This window comes from Pecten maximus, chromosome 14, assembly GCF_902652985.1.
Source record: "Pecten maximus chromosome 14, xPecMax1.1, whole genome shotgun sequence".
NCBI classification, from domain to species: domain Eukaryota; kingdom Metazoa; phylum Mollusca; class Bivalvia; order Pectinida; family Pectinidae; genus Pecten; species Pecten maximus.
In genome coordinates, this window is record NC_047028.1 from 31529408 (window position 1) to 31549161 (window position 19754).

The window sequence follows — 19754 nt, forward strand, 5'->3', positions numbered from 1 at the left end:
ATGTCTGTTAACGAGATCCAATCGACAATGAAGATGTCATATGAAAGTACAGTGTGTATAGTAAAAAGTAAATATGTACATTTAAACTATTAAAGGTGAAGGTCTACTCACCAGTTCAATAATGTAAACATTTGTCTGGGTGATAAATCGATATGGAAAAAAAGCACCGAGAGCCCGTACACAACCTGTAATAAAATACATATGTTCTCTATATATTTAAAGAGATCCAATCGACAATGAAGATGTCATATGAAAGTACATTGTGTATAGCAAAAAGTAAATGACACGCTGTTGTCGAACTATATCCCTATTGATATACAGTAAAACCTCGTTATCTGGAAGTCATCTGGGTCATGATTATTATATCCCGGTCAATCGAGGAGCATATTAACAAATTATACTGTTGGCATGGGATTGTTTTATTTTGAGTTAAACAGAGTATTGGAGAAATGAGAGTTCGATATAACGACCTTTGGTTGTAGATATCTAGACATCAGCAACCATTTCTTTACATGGTTTATAGAATTCCATTGTACAATTCCGGCACCTTTCCTATATTTCTGCTTGTAATTGTATACCAAAATGTCTATATGATGTAGTGACAAACTAAAACTGATATTTAATCGATCAGATCGCCACTTAACCTGAAGAAGACCGAAGTGACGGGGTGACAAAATATAGATAACCTACAACAGCCTCCAATACACACATGTAGACATATCACACACTGGGAAGGCTCAATAAGTAATTAGAGCTGTTGTTAGGACTTAAATACAAACCAATGTGCACATTTATGTTGTATTTTTATCATCACACTTCCTGCCCGAGAATATGATATAACAATGCTTGCCCTTGCGACATGATATTTTGACTTGTGTCCCATGACAAGGAAACTCTCTCCTCTTCACAAAGATATAATTTTTCACTGTGTAATATATACATTGGTGCAAGCTTTGTTGGCTTGATAAACTGATAACAATGACACAAAATTATGGCAACATATTTGGACTCGTCTCTGGTTGGCCTTAAGTTTTCTTTATTGAAATTAGCATAAAAATGCATAAATACACATATAAGAAGCAAAGGTAAGCAGCAATATAACGCTCAAGCAAATATTAATCTATACATTGTATTTTAAGAGATATAAATTGCTCAGATGGGAGGGAAGTTTTCGTTTTCGTTTTTGTTTTTTGTGTCTATCAAAAGTCACTTTAGTTAATTTCGTCATAACATTAAGTAACTTATCGGCCATTCCTCCCTGGATACGTCCATCACTGTCTGACTTTATGACCATGTCTGCTTTGAGGAAGTGTAAAGTGAAAACATCAACGAACTTTAATGTAATTTGGTATGCTGTGAGCTTTATGTCAATAAGATATTTGGACAATTGGTTTGATCGTAAGAGTTATAGCTCTTTACTTTGGTAGCGTAGGTCTGGGGACATGTAACATGCTTGATAAAAAAATGACCTTGACGTAATTCCAAGATAACAAGTGGTCACATAAATTGGTTTAAAAGTGAAAAATCATCTATCGGTATACATAACAGAACTGAAGTGACTGATGAGGCCAACGGGCCTCTTGTTGATAATAACTTAATTATACAATTTTGTTTGAAAGAAAAAAGGCTACCTTGTTTGTCTGTGTCTAATTTACATGTAAAAATTACTCAAACTCGGATCACACAGGCAATGTGACACATCACTAAATGCTTCAGTTTATTTTTGTTTAACGTCCTATTAACAGCCAAGGTCATTTAAGGACGTGCCAGGTTTTGGAGGTCGAGGAAAGCCGGGGTACCCGGAGAAAAACCACCGGCCTACGGTCAGTACCTGGCAACTGCCCCCCGTAGGTTTCCAACTCGCAACCCAGAGGTGGAGGGCTAGTGTTAAAGTGTCGGGACACCTTAACCGCTCGGCCATCGCGGCCCCTAAATGCTTCAGTTACCATAACACGGGTCAGTAAGTTACCGGGTAAAGACGGAAAACAGGAAGAGATTGAGACAAGGAAGTATCCATACGATTCAGTTGTTAAAACTTTGCCGAGGACTTCGGATAGAGACAAGGTAAGTGGTTTATCTCCACATATTTATCTTGTATATTTCTAATATTTTTCATATCAACTGTGGTGTATTGACTAGGTGATAATAACATTATGTTAGTACTATACGTCTGAATCCATGTGTTGGGGTGTAGGTGTCCATCATACGTGTGTCTTTGACACGGCCGTTGGATTCTCTGACAGCAAGTTATGATGATGAACCCAAATCCCAAAGGATTACCGCTCACAAGTTATGGCGCAGTATTTTCAGTTCTTTAAATACATGTTATATAAAAAAGATGCAACATTGAATATGTTTTAGAGTTATTCTACCTATTTTGGTTCATGACTCGTTTTGATTTTTCTAGCTCCTCTCTGGAATTTATGTATGTATGGTTTGGTTTGTTTGTTTTTGTTTAATGTCCTATTAACAGCCAGTGAGTACCCGGAGAAAAACCACCGGCCTACGGTCAGTACTTTGCAACTGCCCCACGTAGGTTTCGAACTCGCAACCCAGAGGTGAAGGGTTAGTGATAAAGTGTCGGGACACCCCCTAGGCCACCGCGGCCCCATGTATGACCCCTAGTATTATGGAATAAGCCCCAAAAGGAACGATATAGTTTTATATTCGCCATACAGCATATACAGACCCGTGTACGTTCGCTGTTCCGTCTTAAACGCAAACGCTACGGATGTGCTACGGAAATGCTACGGTAATACTACGGAAGTGCTTCGGAAATGGTACGGTAATGCTACGGAAATGCTACGGAAATGGTACGGTAATGCTACGGAGGGTGCTACGGTAATGCAACGGTAATGCTACGGAAATGCTACGGTTGACGCTCACAAATCATCGACCGTTTCTGAATAAATTGTCTGGTTCTTATAAAAAGCGGATCCTAGACGAAGCGAACACGTAGAAACGACAGTGAAATGGTGTCTGATGGTTTGAATGTTGTACCGGGAAGTGGAAGAACGTTTTATCAAACTGTACTACTATAGAAAACCTCAGTAAGCGAAAATTTGTACAACTTTTAGAAACCGGAAATATTAAGGTCATATAAGGATCTTTCAACAGGAAAATGTATTATTCTCGGCAACAAAAAACGAAAGCATTTAATTTCAAAATAAAATCACTCTCTACACTAGCGCTGCGGTCGCGTATGTGTTGTCTCTGTGTGTCCGAACTTTATTGTTTTGTTTTTATGTATTTATCTATATTTTCACTGCATTTATTCACTGCATTTGTACTGATAAATCGGAAGTTTTAAGTAATAAACTAATTGAATTGAAAAACTTATATCAAAGTGTTAATTTAGATACAGATAAACAAATCAAGATTTCTGAACACAGATTGACCAGGCTGAATAGACCCCCTATAGGGCTAATTGTAAAAAGGAGAAACTGACCAGGTGTGATGATGACTTACACACCTGAGCCCGATGACTCCTAATCAAGTGTATATCCATGGCCATCAGGTGAAGTTGATGGTGGTGGGGAGGGGGGGATTAGTACCCATGGCAACAAGTTAGGGGGACAATTGAGTCAAGGACATGTACATGTCTGGCAAGTCTATATTTAACAATCACTGGTACATATTACTGGTGTGTAAGCATTGACGATTTGTTTAAAAGTCTGATGTCGGATCAGAGGAAGCTCTGGCTGGGGAGGGATAAAAACTAAAAACAAGACACCAATAATTATATACTTAAGAATATACAATGTACATGTGCAATCAGATACGTGTATATCACACGTCTGCAATGGAGCAGACTCTGTGTGTTTACGTGATAATGGATAACACTCTGAAAATCTTTATTAATGGACTTGTTTTGTGATATAACCTTCAGTTGAGTGACAATCAGTTAACCTTTGCACCCTAGGAGAAGTGAGTGCACGAGATTTAAGGTACTGAAGTAAACGTATAATTAGTGCACAACAGTTTTTTAAAAACTTATTATCACAAAGGACATAACCCGGTAATACACTGTTTCAATATATAAAGACTTCAACAATGTAGAGTGAAGAATCTACTTTTGAAATTAATTTTGATGCTGTTTGCGATCATTTTAATCATTTACATGCTTCTATTACAACACATCAGTTTGTCTCAGAGGCCTAATAATGGCTGACTCAGGTGTACATGTACTTCATGTAAATATTTTGTCAGAAAAAATATTAATATTTTAAATTTTTATTGAATGTTAATTTACTAAAGTTTCTTTTACATTGTTATTCTAAACTTAAAATTGTCTTTTACAGTACATGTCATCTATATGATATTATACATGTATGTTCTGTTGACAGATCTTGAGACATGTGTCCAGAGTAGGACAAAAGCCCCCCCCCCCCCCCCCCCCGGACATTAGCCCCTAGGACAAAAGCCCCTCCGGACGAAAGCCCCCCCCCCCCCGAACATTAGCCCCCCTGGACAAAAGCCCCTTCGTTATAAATTTAGCTGGTATATTTTATATAAATCTGTACTTTTGAAAAACAGAAACTATATATATATATATTGTTGTTTTTATCTCTGAAATTTGGAGAATAATTGTGTGGAAAATGAAGGTCCTTGGTTGAATGTCAGTGTAGCATTATATGTCTGTCGTTAAACATCATAATTGATTTTTTCAAACTTTATATTATCAAGTAAGCTAAATATTTCAGGAAAGTTCTCCATGATGAACATATTGTTACTGATTACACATAATTTCTGACTTCCTAATATACTGCAAATATTGATAATCAAAGAAATGTCTATAAAAGCAATAAACATTAAATTTTAATCCCTATTTGCAGTGTCTCAAATTATAATATAATAAGTACCTAACAAACATGTTGCTCTGTGTTGTAATAATTTTAATTTTAGGAATAATTAAAATCAAAGAAACAATGAAACCATTAATGATATATTGCTTTCCAGGAAAATACAATATCAATGAAAAACCTACCAAACACCTGTGAAACAGCTTATTGTTTATGTAACAGCTAGCTCAAGTAGTTGTTGTTGGAACCGGTTGTTTACATTGCAGAAGCCACTGGTGACTGAAGTCACTTATACATATATGTAGCACTTGATTGAACTTAATGTTATATTGCTAAACATATATATTTAAATTTTATTTTTAGATCAATATAATAAAAAATATATATATTTTTTTTTTATGAAGGGGCTTTTGTCCACTTTTTGATTAGTGTGAAGGGGCTTTGTCCTAGGGGCTTTTGTCCTAGGGGCTAATGTCCGGGGGGGGGGGGGGGGGGGGGGGGGGGCTAATGTCCGGGGGGACTTTTGTCCGTACCAATGGCCAACTGGGCGCAATATGCAGCCCCACAGCCTTGAGGACATGCATCCTTGACCTTACCTGTAAGATGCTGACCAGTCTAGCTCTTTTGTGTCTGGCACATGGTATACCCGGCCAGGTGACCTGTCCCCAATTACCCCCCCCTGGGTCCAATTATGGCACATTCTCACTTAGCCAACGTACAGAAATGTACCTGTATTACCTGGCCAACATGTCAAATTTTACACCTGAGTGAGTTTAAACTATAGCAGTAGCCTGTTCTTACTTTCATGAAAGAAAATATAAAAATGTCAAGTTGAATATGACTTATAAAATAATGATTCAAATGAATTTATGTAAGCTACTTATCATAACAAATCTTAGATATTCACGGTAAAAAACGAAATTTATTAAGTCTACATATATCATGAAACCATCATCTCAAGAGTTTAAATTACAAATGTATGCTTTTAATAATAAAAGTATTAACAAGTGTCTTTAATGACTGTTATTTAAATCTGTGTATACGTGTGAGGGTGTGTATGTTATTTTTTTTTTTTTTTAAATAACACTTTTAGAAAAGACACCAAAGGAAATATTTTTTGTGCATACCAATAATTATAAATTTCTATCAAACTAGCAGCGGATGTGTTTCTTAATGAAGTAAAGCAACGTTGCCACGAAAAAAAGTTTTTGCTATTCCAACTTTGACGAGGTATTCGGTGAACTCTGCGATAGAGACTTTGATGATGATGTTAGTGTGACGATACAAAAAATATCTGTATAATATCAGTCCTGAAAGTACTCGATTAAAAGGATTCACCCTCTCTTTTACATTTTTTCAAAACTTTCCTTTTTGCCGATAATGGCAAATTTTGTAAAGCAGCACGTTATATTCAAGACTGTGGTGAACTCCTATCCGATATTGACAGAGTCTACGACTGGTGTAAAACTTTAAAATGTACGTTTAATATAAAGAAATATTATTATATAACGTTTAGCAACAAAAGATATACAACTGAGTATCCCGACAGCTTGGGTGAGGAATCTCTAAAGAAAGAAACACATGCTAAAGACTTAGGTGTATGGCTCACTCCGAATCTTAACTTTTTATTACATGTTAGATAAGTGGTTGGTAAGGTCATGCCAATCTACATATTTGGATTTTCAAAATGTTATTCGCTCTCTGTACATTAGTGCGATAATAGTCTATATTACATGTAAATTTGTACACAATTCAACTTACCTAGTCTGGTATGTAGGCATTAATACATATATTTTTATTCAAATCTGTACATAGCCTGCTTGATCGAAATTTTACAGGATAATTTAACTTTTTAGTTCCACATCTTTTTTTGACTAGGTCGAGTAGCTCAACCTTGCTTTATCCCTGTAAATGCTGGATTATTGTAAGAAATTGTAATGTTCTTAAGAGTCCTGATTAATTTTAACTACCTTTGTCATGTTCCTGACAGTTTTTTTAACGTCTCACTTGACAGATTTATGTCGAACGAAGATTTGTTTTCAGAATTAGGTTTTTTTTTTACTGTTCATAACAAGATTTACTTGATTGTCTGGATGATTTCTATTTAGGACATCAGTTCTATTTCACATGTGTATGCACTTTATATACCGTATTTGCTCTTACTATGTAATTAATTTACTCTTGTTATACTTTATCAGAGACATATATATATAAATCACATATGTGATATATACGTCTCTGATTTTATCAATTTGCTATCAATTCTGTGATTAGACCTTTGGGTTTTAAAATTGAAATAAATAATGAATAACTCCATAGATCACGATGACATTCTCATTAAAGTTGGGGTTTTATGAAGCAGTCTATAGCCTTACCTGTAGGCTATAATTATCTCTTATTGTTCTACCTTTCACACCTAGTATCACTTGGTCCACAAAACACCCTACCTTTAGTTAACCCGTGTACAACGGTGTCTTCCCACTCAGCCAACATATCCTATTTTAACATTGGGGGTAGGAACAATACAGAACAATAGGCACTAATTACAGGTAAGTTATAGCCTGTTTTGGAGAAGTAATTGATTATCAGGTTACCTGTGTTACCTGTATTACCTGTGCTACATGCTGTTAACAGTTTGTACATAATGTATACAATATATATATATCAGAAAAACTTTTACATAAGTAAAAAATATTAAAATAAAATAACTTAAATTTTCATAAATTAGTGAAAATAATTCATTTTTCTATATCTTTCATTGTTATAAATTTCACACTTTATCATAATTATTAAATACATTGTATAACAGAAAATACATTTGTTCAATTTAACCTTTACATTGAAGGACACATCAAAAAGTTTAAGTCAACGTTACCTGTTTCATTGTGATATATAACAAGTATATATACAATGTACTTAAGAGAAAACAATTTAAAAACAAAACACTTTAAATGACATTTTAATAGTTCAAGTAAAACAAATCATGTATAATCATGAAACTGATTAAATAATAAAGCACAAATCAGTATATAATCCTAGAAATCACGGATAAAGTTCAAAATATCAACAAAGTCACTGTGTAATCACTGATTATGATATATCGTGGTACTCATATATGCAGTTTTCACATGCGAAATTATTCACGTAATAAATAGTTCAATGTATATAGTGGATAAGATGTGAAGCTGCATCAGCATACGCAGTCACATCCATCGTGTTGTTATTTTATTGTTTATATACACATACTCTTATAAACATATCATTGAAGTTTGTGCCGTTAACTCTTAATGTGATTCTAACAAAATGCACCATTATTTTTGTTGAAACAATAATTCAATTAGTAAGAATTAGTTGCTTATTATAACATAGTAATCATATCTAATTAAAAGAAAAAACACAAGAAAAACTGATTGAAAGTACACTGTATATTATTGTTACCTGTATATGATGTATTTTTGATTATGAAAGATTTTCCATTATTTCATTTTTAAAGTGTTGTGTAATATCATTATTGATATAAGTAATAAATTATCACTGTATGTATTTTGTTATTAATACGTACACCACACATATGAATGTATATTTCAATTTTATTGTTAATCACCTTTGAGTCCCATGTATACGTATACTGAAACAGACTATACCTACATTTTCCACAGGTAAACTCATGATCAGGTAATGTTTATATAACAAAAACAACATGTTGGCTGAGTCTTGTGTTGTTTGTATCATTGCTGACAATTAAGTCTAACTACCCTAGTTTACCTGTGTGATACGTACTGTCTGGACCATTTGTACCCTAAACATGTAGCCTGACCAGTGCATATTACATGTAACTGTTTTAAAGGTCATATACTATAGCACAGTAAAGGTAATATTGTTTATTTGACACGATCTTCATCTTGGTTTCCATCGTAATGCGTCGACTACTACTAGGATCCGCCATTTTTTATCACACTAAGATCGATGGACCATGTGACTTGACTTGTTTTTTGTGAGTGTTATTTTTTTCTATACAAAGATACAGACAAATTTATAGCCGTATCTATTTAATTCACACCTCCTTATAAAATCATTTGCTGTCGCTACATTTCTTTTTTGACGTTCGGTAAGTATATTTAACTAAATTTCGTTTCGATAAAAAATACACTCCGCAATTTTTTTTTACCGAACGGTTATGAGACGGTCTGCGAGTGAAAATAGGTAAACGCAAATGCTACGGTAATGCTACGGTGAGTGCACGCAAACGGTACGGAAATGCTACGGAAATGGTACGGTAATGCTACGGAAGTGCTACGGAAATGGTACGGTAATGCTACGGAAATGGTACGGAAGTGCTACGGTAATGCTACGGAAATGGTACGGAAGTGCTACGGAAACGCTACGCTTAAATCGGAACTACGAACGCACACGGGTCTGTACTTATCTTCAAAAACTAAATTTATCGTCTTAATCTAAATAGCTCGCATATAACCTAAAACTTAATCCATCATCTAAAATCTAAAACTAAGTCTATCATATAAGACTCGTTATTTCATATAAGACTAAGTATATCATGCCAAACTTAGTCTTTTCCAAATCTAAGTTTATCATCCAAAACTAAGTATATTATCTAAAATTAAATCGAAAACGAAATTAATATTTAAAAGTATATCTCACTTACATTTCATTGATACAATGTGGACATTTATACACATGATCTAGTGTTGATACACAGGTAGATTTTACCTCATTTAACCAGGGATGAAGAAGGACATTATCGATCCAGGACGAAAACAAAGAACCTATTTTAGCTTCCTGGCCGGAAACACAATATCAATAAACTATTTTTATAGACTAAAGCCACAATGATCATTCCCATTTCTGGGTTGCGAGTTCGAAACCTACGTGGGGCAGTTGCCAGGTACTGACAGTAGGCCGGTGGTTTTTTCTCCGGGTACTCCGGCTTTCCTCCACCTCCAAAACCTGGCACGTCCTTAAATGACCCTGGCTGTTAATAGGACGTTAAACAAAAAACAAACAAACAAACAAACCCATTTCAGAAAGTTCAGTATCACATTGCAGAAATTTGAATGAATTTCGAACTCGGACATTTCAAAGAAGCATCTTTTACTTCCAGAAATGGCTGCCGCTGTAAACTGTCCCCAATGGGTTAGTAAAAAGTTGCCTACCGATAATCTGACAAAGGTAAGACTTTACACAATGATTCATACGAATGTCGATCATATAAAGTTGTCTTTTTGGTCTAAATACAATAACAGTTTTAATATGTAAATTAATAAATGGAAATATGGCGGTGTTGAGCGAAATGATTTACCAGCTCCGACTGGGACAACAATGAAATGTAAGCCCGCACAAAAATAACTATGACACATTGGAAGTAATATTCTGTACAAATGTATAATAATAACCACACCTTAATATAATAATAACCGCGCCCACACAAAAGCGGGAGACTTAAAACTAATGTGAAATAATAACCGCGCCGATACAAGACCGGGAGGCTTAAAACTAATGTGACATAATAACCGTACTGACACAAAACCGAGAGGCTCAAAACTACATGTAATGTGAAACAATACCTCCTTCGACATGTAACCGTGATACTTTAAACTAATGTAAACTAATAATTGTACCAATTAATGTTAAATAATCCGTACCAATTTAATGTAAAGTAATTGAATGGTATATAGAATGTGATTTGTTATTTTCCACATGGCCAATAGACACTGTTTTAATCGACACAACTGCATGTTAATTATGATTATTTTATATTTTGACATTCAGTGGGTAAATATGTTTCGTGACTTATTTCCAAGCTAACAGATTTTACCCGACTGTAAGAAACTGTGATTTATGCTACCCTATCATGTTTTGTGATCAAGAAATTTATCAAAATTAAAATAATAGCATTTATTTCATTGATTTTTTTTGTTGAAGAATACGATAGAAGAGAAAGATGTATTGTGTGCAAAAACATCTGGTGTTTTGCTAAAGACACCTTCCGGGGAGCTGGTCCAAGCAGGATTCAAGCTGATGCAATGTGAATCAGGATTCAGAATTGTAGAACTCGATCCCGACAATGCTATTGTTTCTAATTTACAACTCATGTGAGTACAATAGGCCATTGAACTATTTTATTTGGTCATGCTTTTATTGTAAAGAGCGAAAACAAATCCGAAATATCAATATAACTGAAGAAAGAATGGAAAAGTATAGATGTAGATATAAAAAGAATAAGTCTAAGTGTTCCGGAAAAAACAGTGGTGTGTTCTGCTTCATAGAAGACAACTGCTATGTAATTCTGGGTTAAATTTAGACACGTTTTCAAAATGAGAATTACAGTGACAATCGAAACCATAAATTTTGCCCGTTTGTGTATTTTCTGAATTGTTTTACAGGCAGAATGACAAACTCCTTGCAATCAACAACGTCGACGTAAGCCACTGGGAACATCACGTGGTAGAGGACTTTATCAAACATATGTTTGACCCAGATCAAAGTCGTATGACGATGGTAAGCAACATTTTTTTTCGCTCGTCATTCGAAATTTGTAACTTCGGTCTTTTAGAAATGTAAATGTTGTTCTCATTATTATGAGAATTTTCCATTACAATCAGACAATATTTTTTACCCATTGAGATATTTCATATTGCACAGAATATGCAGAAAGTGTTGATGAACATCTACTAGAAACCTTACACACGTAAAAGATAAAACTGACAAACTGAAAATGTGTCGTGTGGTCTGCTATATTAACTGCATGGTAACAAAGACCATGTTGGGGAAACAAGCAGACCACTAGCCATCTGGCTGAAAAGAACACCAATTAAGAACCAATCCAGCAATCCATGAACATTGTAATCACACCGGTCATACCTTCTATCCCACCAATGATAAAATCCTGAAGACCTACACATGAAAAGACGAGTCAAATAAGTTATCGCTATACAACAGAGACGGTCATCATTGACCTGCTGGTGTCACGTGATTGTCCATCTGTACGCGTCAAGAACTGACCACGTCACAGTGACACATTCGGCTGACGAAGACTGTGTGACAAAGTCAAAATATCCAAATAAGTAAAATATAGTTAACTGAGTAATGACAAATTCTCACAATATCTCAAAAGGTTAAAAAATATCTATCTGAGTAATGGATAATTCTCATAATATCGCTCATATAGGATTTCCGTCTTCTGTTTTATTTCTGTTGACGCATATTTTAGTAGAAGCAGCATACTTATAAAAAAATGACACCTGATTCATATGCAAGGGTGACTGTTACACTATTTTGACATTTTACTGTACATTCAAACATCTGCCTTAGCATAGTTCCGATTCGATCGTTTGGACACTGGAACAAAAACTGTCGTGGACCAAGTGAGCTAGAAATTAACAAATGAGACTTTTCCTTACCTTAGTATGAATAAACCTTAAAAGTGTTGGACAAATATTTGTAAATCTTCAAAAATCACAGTAAACCACTTTTTTTTTTAAAACTTAGGTAGTTGAAAGACAAGAATTGGCCAATGGAGAAACAGCGACTGTTGAAATTGTGGTGGATTATTATGTTTCCAGAGGTATCGATAATTACAAAATGATTTTATATAAACACTATGATCCATGATGATATTCTTCTCTTCCTTTATGTTCGTTATAACATCTCCCATAGCTTCAATTACGTACGTTATAACATCTCCCATAGCTTCCATTACGTACGTTATAACATCTCCCATAGCTTCAATTACGTACGTTATAACATCTCCCATAGCTTCCATTACGTACGTTATAACATCTCCCATAGCTTCCATTACGTACGTTATAACATCTCCCATAGCTTCCATTACGTACGTTATAACATCTCCCATAGCTTCCATTACGTACGTTATAATATCTCCCATAGCTTCAATTACGTACGTTATAACATCTCCCATAGCTTCAATTACGTACGTTATAACATCTCCCATAGTTTCCATTACGTACGTTATAATATCTCCCATAGCTTCAATTACGTACGTTATAATATCTCCCATAGCTTCAATTACGTACGGTATAACATCTCCCATAGCTTTCATTACGTACGTTATAACATCTCCCATAGCTTCCATTACGTACGGTATAACATCTCCCATAGCTTCCATTACGTACGTTATAACATCTCCCATAGCTTCCATTACGTACGTTATAACATCTCCCATAGCTTCCATTACGTACGTTATAACATCTCCCATAGCTTCCATTACGTACGTTATAACATCTCCCATAGCTTCCATTACGTACGTTATAACATCTCCCATAGCTTCCATTACGTACGTTATAACATCTCCCATAGCTTCCATTACGTACGGTATAACATCTCCCATAGCTTCAATTACGTACGTTATAACATCTCCCATAGCTTCCATTACGTACGTTATAACATCTCCCATAGCTTCCATTACGTACGTTATAACATCTCCCATAGCTTCCATTACGTACGTTATAACATCTCCCATAGTTTCCATTACGTACGGTATAACATCTCCCATAGCTTCCATTACGTACGTTATAACATCTCCCATAGCTTCCATTACGTACGTTATAACATCTCCCATAGCTTCCATTACGTACGTTATAACATCTCCCATAGCTTTCATTACGTACGGTATAACATCTCCCATAGCTTCCATTACGTACGTTATAACATCTCCCATAGCTTCCATTACGTACGTTATAACATCTCCCATAGCTTCCATTACGTACGTTATAACATCTCCCATAGCTTCCATTACGTACGTTATAACATCTCCCATAGCTTCCATTACGTACGTTATAACATCTCCCATAGCTTCCATTACGTACGTTATAACATCTCCCATAGTTTCCATTACGTACGTTATAACATCTCCCATAGCTTCCATTACGTACGTTATAACATCTCCCATAGTTTCCATTACGTACGTTATAATATCTCCCATAGCTTCAATTACGTACGTTATAACATCTCCCATAGCTTCCATTACGTACGTTATAACATCTCCCAGATTCCATTACGTACGTTATAATATCTCCCATAGCTTCAATTACGTACGTTATAATATCTCCCATAGCTTCAATTACGTACGTTATAACATCTCCCATAGCTTCAATTACGTACGGTATAACATCTCCCATAGCTTCAATTACGTACGTTATAACATCTCCCATAGGTTCCATTACGTACGTTATAACATCTCCCATAGCTTCCATTACGTACGGTATAACATCTCCCATAGCTTCAATTACGTACGTTATAACATCTCCCATAGTTTCCATTACGTACGTTATAACATCTCCCATAGCTTCCATTACGTACGATATAACATCTCCCATAGTTTCAATTACGTACGTTATAACATCTCCCATAGTTTCCATTACGTACGGTATAACATCTCCCATAGCTTCCATTACGTACGGTATAACATCTCCGATAGCTTCCATTACGTACGGTATAACATCTCCCATAGCTTCCATTACGTACGTTATAACATCTCCCATAGCTTCCATTACGTACGTTATAACATCTCCCATAGCTTTCATTACGTACGTTATAACATCTCCCATAGCTTCCATTACGTACGTTATAACATCTCCCATAGCTTCCATTACGTACGTTATAACATCTCCCATAGTTTCCATTACGTAGGGTATAACATCTCCCATAGCTTCCATTACGTAGGGTATAACATCTCCATAGATTCTATAACGTAAGATAAGATAAGTTGTGTAAGATAAGGAAAGGCATACCTGGAAATATCGGGGATACTCATTGAATTATTGTAGTCGGCCCAAAGATTATCAAGGGGTCAAAGGAAGCGAAGAGACGTTTCAACTGCAAGTAAACAGACATATTTTGTCATTGAAGCTTGGATAAATAGGTCTATCAATTATTATATGATTGTTTTTATGTATAATCCAGTTTGAATCTATTTGCTTGTATTGTGCACATATCTACACGTTTACATAGCGTACTACAGTACTAAATACCTAATCAAGTTAAAAAAATTATATTATTCAATCATTTACCACATAATTATCTCATATCATGATGAAAAAACCAATCGATATCCATCATTGAATATTGGTTGAGGAAATACACTATTATAATATTTATGCTTTGTAAAAAATAACTACCATACCGTATTAAGTGTTTAAGATGGCTTATAAAGGATTTGCCTCATGGCAAGTCTAATTTCTTTAGCAATAAAATTTGTTGAAATCCAATGATTACATCAGATGTATTAAATAGCACTCTTACTGTGTGATTTAGAAATCCCCCAGTTATCAAAAACAATTACTTCATACCTGTCTATTAAAAACCTGAATCACTACAAGACTCTAAACCTGGATATAGATGTAGTAAGAAGGGGTGGCACGACTAAAGATTAAGGTGACAGCGGTTTAATATTGTTGATAAATATATCGTTTTGATCCCAAAAAACAAATATAGTTGGAATCAGTCAAGAAATCACATGGCCATAGCTAAATGTCACCAGGTCAAATTTTAAAATCACGATTGAAATCAAACTTGTTGTATATATATTATTTGTATACTTTGTGTAGTTAGCAATAAAGATTACAATACATCTGTATCAACATTAACATCTTTTGGCCTTCCAAAGCCTTTTGTCTTCAATAACCTCACACTTTGGGCATTATTGGACACTCTGTTTTGTGATCTTATGAAAGGAGCAGTGATACTCAAAACAGTTTCACTTTTGTTCAATTTTTTAATGTGACAGATCTTAATTTATAACTGAAAAAACAATCAGGGTTGTGGTTCTGATATGAGCTTCCTTAAAATAGTGTCTTCTCGCTCCATTCATACATACACATAAACATTTATTGTTTGTCTTCTCTCTCCATACACTTAATGGTCTTTTTGTAGTCCCCCATAACTATAAGAGCATTTTGAATGTATTTTAGGAAGTAAAAAAGAAAACAATTGTCATTAAAAGGTTTCCCTAAGGCATGGTGGCAATCATATTAAGAACATATTCCGCAGTTGAGATCCACACCTAGGCCTGGCATAGTGTCCATTCAGCTAACACAGGTTCATCTCTTAGATTTCACTCATGTATGTTGGACAGTAATCAAATAATGTAGGATCTATTAACTAATAACGACAGCATTGTCCAATATGGGTAACATGAATGGTCCGGAAACCATCCCTACAAAATTGGGTTCTGAAAACGGGTAAATATACGTGAGATCGCCTAATACTTAAAAAACGCCACAAGCATGCTTTAGAACATAATTCATAGGAGGTAAGATTGGGTGGAGGAGGGAAAGTTGAAAAATTTTGTCTCCGCCAGTGAACATAAACAAAGAAGTCACGTGATCCTATTGACGGCCGAACTAAAGTACGGCAAGGATAAGACGACAAATCCGGAAATTGAAATTCCGGGACAATAATATAATGAACAAAAAACAGATAGTATAATACTGGATATCTGTACCTGACATGTTGGCCGGCATCCAAAGGTGTTATTTTTGTACAAATAATCGCGAAGGATTTGAATTCGGAATGAACTCAAAAATAAATCCCATGCAAAAAATAGGTCATTTACAGTATATATCTCTACTGATAATGGTACTAAACAAAGTTAAATGGAAATAAACTAATCTCCATGTTCATTGCTTTACCTACTATGTAAAGGTAGCCTAGTAAACTAATTTAAGTTTTATTATTTTGTCAGGTAATGGTTCGCGTATTGTCTCCTGTATTAGACGAATGGACCCATTCTCCAATTTAAATGTCGTTTACTGTGTAGAGTTCACCGGAAGTGACGTGTGTCTGATTTCGATAGACACCATGATATCCCAGCTATACCTGAAATGTGAAGCTGACGGCAGATTAACAATGAGCAATTTGTCTTCTCGGACTGACACAGCATGTAATGTATAACATTATTTAGCCTCGTAGCCACGCTATCTAGTAGGGATATATGTCTGTCTAGGCTGTCTAGCTTTGCCTTTGTTTGGTATATGTATATTGTTCTTTTCCATTTTGAATTATCAATGACGAGACCAATAAGGACGGAACATTTGTATTATGAAATTCTACATTAATGAGTCGGCATATGTTCTTCATCACATACTTCATAGGTGATCACGTGGTTGCTAGCGGTGAAATAACCCAACGGGGTAGAGAAAGACAGCTTGCACGCGATATGACGCTACTCACAATAGGGTAGCGTCATCAATTTATGTAGCATAACCAGTCAAAATTTGTAACGTTATCAATTCGATGCACATTTCGTAGACTATTGATGAAGGCGCGTCAGGTTTCACAACGATTGGTTAGTTTTAAGTAAGTGTGTAAATAGTCAAACAAAGCAAACCCTTGTGCAAGCCTCGTTCTGACCAATGTCTTACACTCGAGTTGAAATGTACCTGTCCACAGAACAGGCCCATGTTCTATCAAGTCTTATTGTACATTTATATCAACTTAAGTTTCACAAGAATCATTAAAAAGTTTATGTCCTTGTCTTTCAGATCATTTCAAAAGAACTTTATTTCATGGTTTTGTAAAGAAGAACAATGAAAACAACAGCTGCTTCCCTTGTGTCCTGCAGTCGGTATATTTGGGGAAATACTTATCCGTTCAGAGCTGTTCGACTGTAGGCCTTTCAGTGAGTTAACTTAGATTCGTCCTATTGCATACTGTTTATATCAACACAAACCAAGATTCGAACATTGCCTTTTTCAAACCTGCCATTCCCCTATGTTGAACACGCCTACTCCCCTGTTTGGCTGGGTGCTCAGCCCAGTATACCTGGGGGATGGATTTATTCCGTTAAGAGCTCTCTGTTAAGGAACGAAGTAAATACAAACATTGTAATGTTAGATTAAGTGTTAGGTTCAGCCCATATGTGAAGGGGCAAAATGTTGCACTCTGCCAGTCGATACCATCCCTTCATCCTAAAGTTCGTACAGAATCATTTTTATTGGTATTAATCTGCTATGTAGTTATGCGACATCAAAAGCTGATGGTTCTGCGACGTAGATATGTTACAAAAATAACGCCTTACTTCTGCGATGTAATTATTTGACAAAAAAGACGCCTTTCTACTGGCTTAAAATTCTTGAAATGGATCAAAATTTAATTTGATAGGTTCAACTGCTTTTGTTAGTTTAAAATTCTCTAAACAAATGACTTAACCACATTTGACGTGCCACCATGAAAAACAATACATGAATATGCTAAACACTATCAATGTATTATAAACAATAGTTGATATTATTGCTAACTTGTGAAAGGAATTTAATTTTCTGTTGAAGACAAAGACTGAGTCAAATGATTTAACATCGATGACGTCACTTCGGAAAACTGATTCTCGGTTTTTCCTCCTGAAACTGAAGAAGATTGGACAACAAAATGAATATGTATTAGAATCTTCCATCTTACAAAGTAAGTTATGTTTGGTCTTTAGTTAATTAGTTCTGGTGAGCAGGAATTCCTAGATTATGCCAACTTTAATTAATATTTGAAGTTAAACACCGTTTTGATATAAAGAGTAACAGTAATAAAGAAAAGTATAGTCCGTTTTAAGATAGAGTGTAACAATTATAAAGAAAAAGTATAGTTATTTTTAAGATTGAGATTAACAGTGATAAAAATTATAATTCGTTTTAAGATATAAAGTAAAAATGTTAAAGAATAGTATAGTCAATTTTAAGATAGCTAATAACAATATTAACCATTTCAAGATAGAGATGCACAATGATAGAACGGAAGAAGAATAGTTTTTGTAGAATTGGTTAATATTTTTATTGACTTTGAAATTAGATGTACCGTTTATTGACTCGTAGTGATTATCTTATTCCTTCTTACGTGTATTTTAACAGATAAGTACCTCACCTGGGATATCACCAAGGAGAAGATGAAGCTAGCCAGTTCAGCAAAGTCTGCAGGTCTCATCTCAACAAACTCAACCTTTCATATGTATGCCCAATAATACAAGGCAACAAAATAACACTATTATCAAAGTACATTGAAACTTTGTAATGGGTTCGTTAACAAATTTCTATTGCTTGTTTGATTTTTGAAGAAATGTGTTAAAACTTGACTCTTTTTGCCAACGATCTAGACTAGGATGAAAGCCGGTGAAAAGGTAAATCAAATATGTATAGCGTCTGTCGAGAGTTCAGATTGGTTGGGCCGTTGAATGTTTTCCTCTCTGTTCAACTTAAGGAAAACATATGGAAGTACATTCTTCATGACGTCATTTCTGCATATTTAAAGGCCTAGTGTTGTTTTAAAGGTGTTTACCTATAACACAATATTGATAACATGTTGTAAAGACTCGGCCAATCACAAAAACAGATAACAATGGTCCGTGATCAGTGAAATCTTATCATCACAATCTGCTGCTGGCGATAGAATATTCCTGTAGTCTTGATGCAACGTTTAGATATTATTAATATTGGTAACGGTTGTCCTTATTGATATTAATGCTGTTGACTAAATTATGGATTTTCGATTTATTTGTCGTACAGTTTGTACAGTTTTTTAAGAGATCATTTTTACTATTCTTGACTTTTGGTACTTGAATCTCCGCATATTTTTATGTTAGAACTTGTTCGGTAATAATGCATTTGCAAATCAATCATGATGATACATGGCATTTTATCTTTTGTGTGTCAGCTTTAAATAAAATGAATAAATATTTCCCTTTATCAGATGATTGTTTGTAATTTTTGTTTTATATATTTGTATCTTTCCTTAGCTTTCTCTAGCACAACTATTTTTGCTATATATATATACTCAGGAACCGGAAACTCATTGCTTTGTCCCGAATGATTGAAAACTTTCAAAATCAACTGAAATGGTATTAACTCCTGGTTATGGCTAATCTGGAATTCTTGAAAAGCCAATGTTTCAGCTCTTATTTGGCCATTTGGAAGTAAGCGGAAAGTATATTCACCG

The 19754-nt window shown here is 34.9% G+C and overlaps 1 protein-coding gene across 1 annotated transcript; it reads left to right on the forward strand.

Moving 5' to 3' along the window:
- Positions 1–1874: 1874 nt before the first annotated feature.
- Positions 1875–19507, forward strand: LOC117342765. The gene is made up of 9 exons (XM_033905007.1): positions 1875–2064; positions 9922–9989; positions 10743–10912; positions 11204–11318; positions 12309–12384; positions 16522–16719; positions 17321–17457; positions 18107–18236; positions 18674–19507. Exons 2-9 carry the CDS (start codon positions 9924–9926, stop codon positions 18781–18783), a joined length of 1002 nt encoding a protein of 333 aa, XP_033760898.1. The 5' UTR covers positions 1875–2064; positions 9922–9923; the 3' UTR covers positions 18784–19507.
- The last annotated feature ends 247 nt before the right edge of the window (positions 19508–19754 follow it).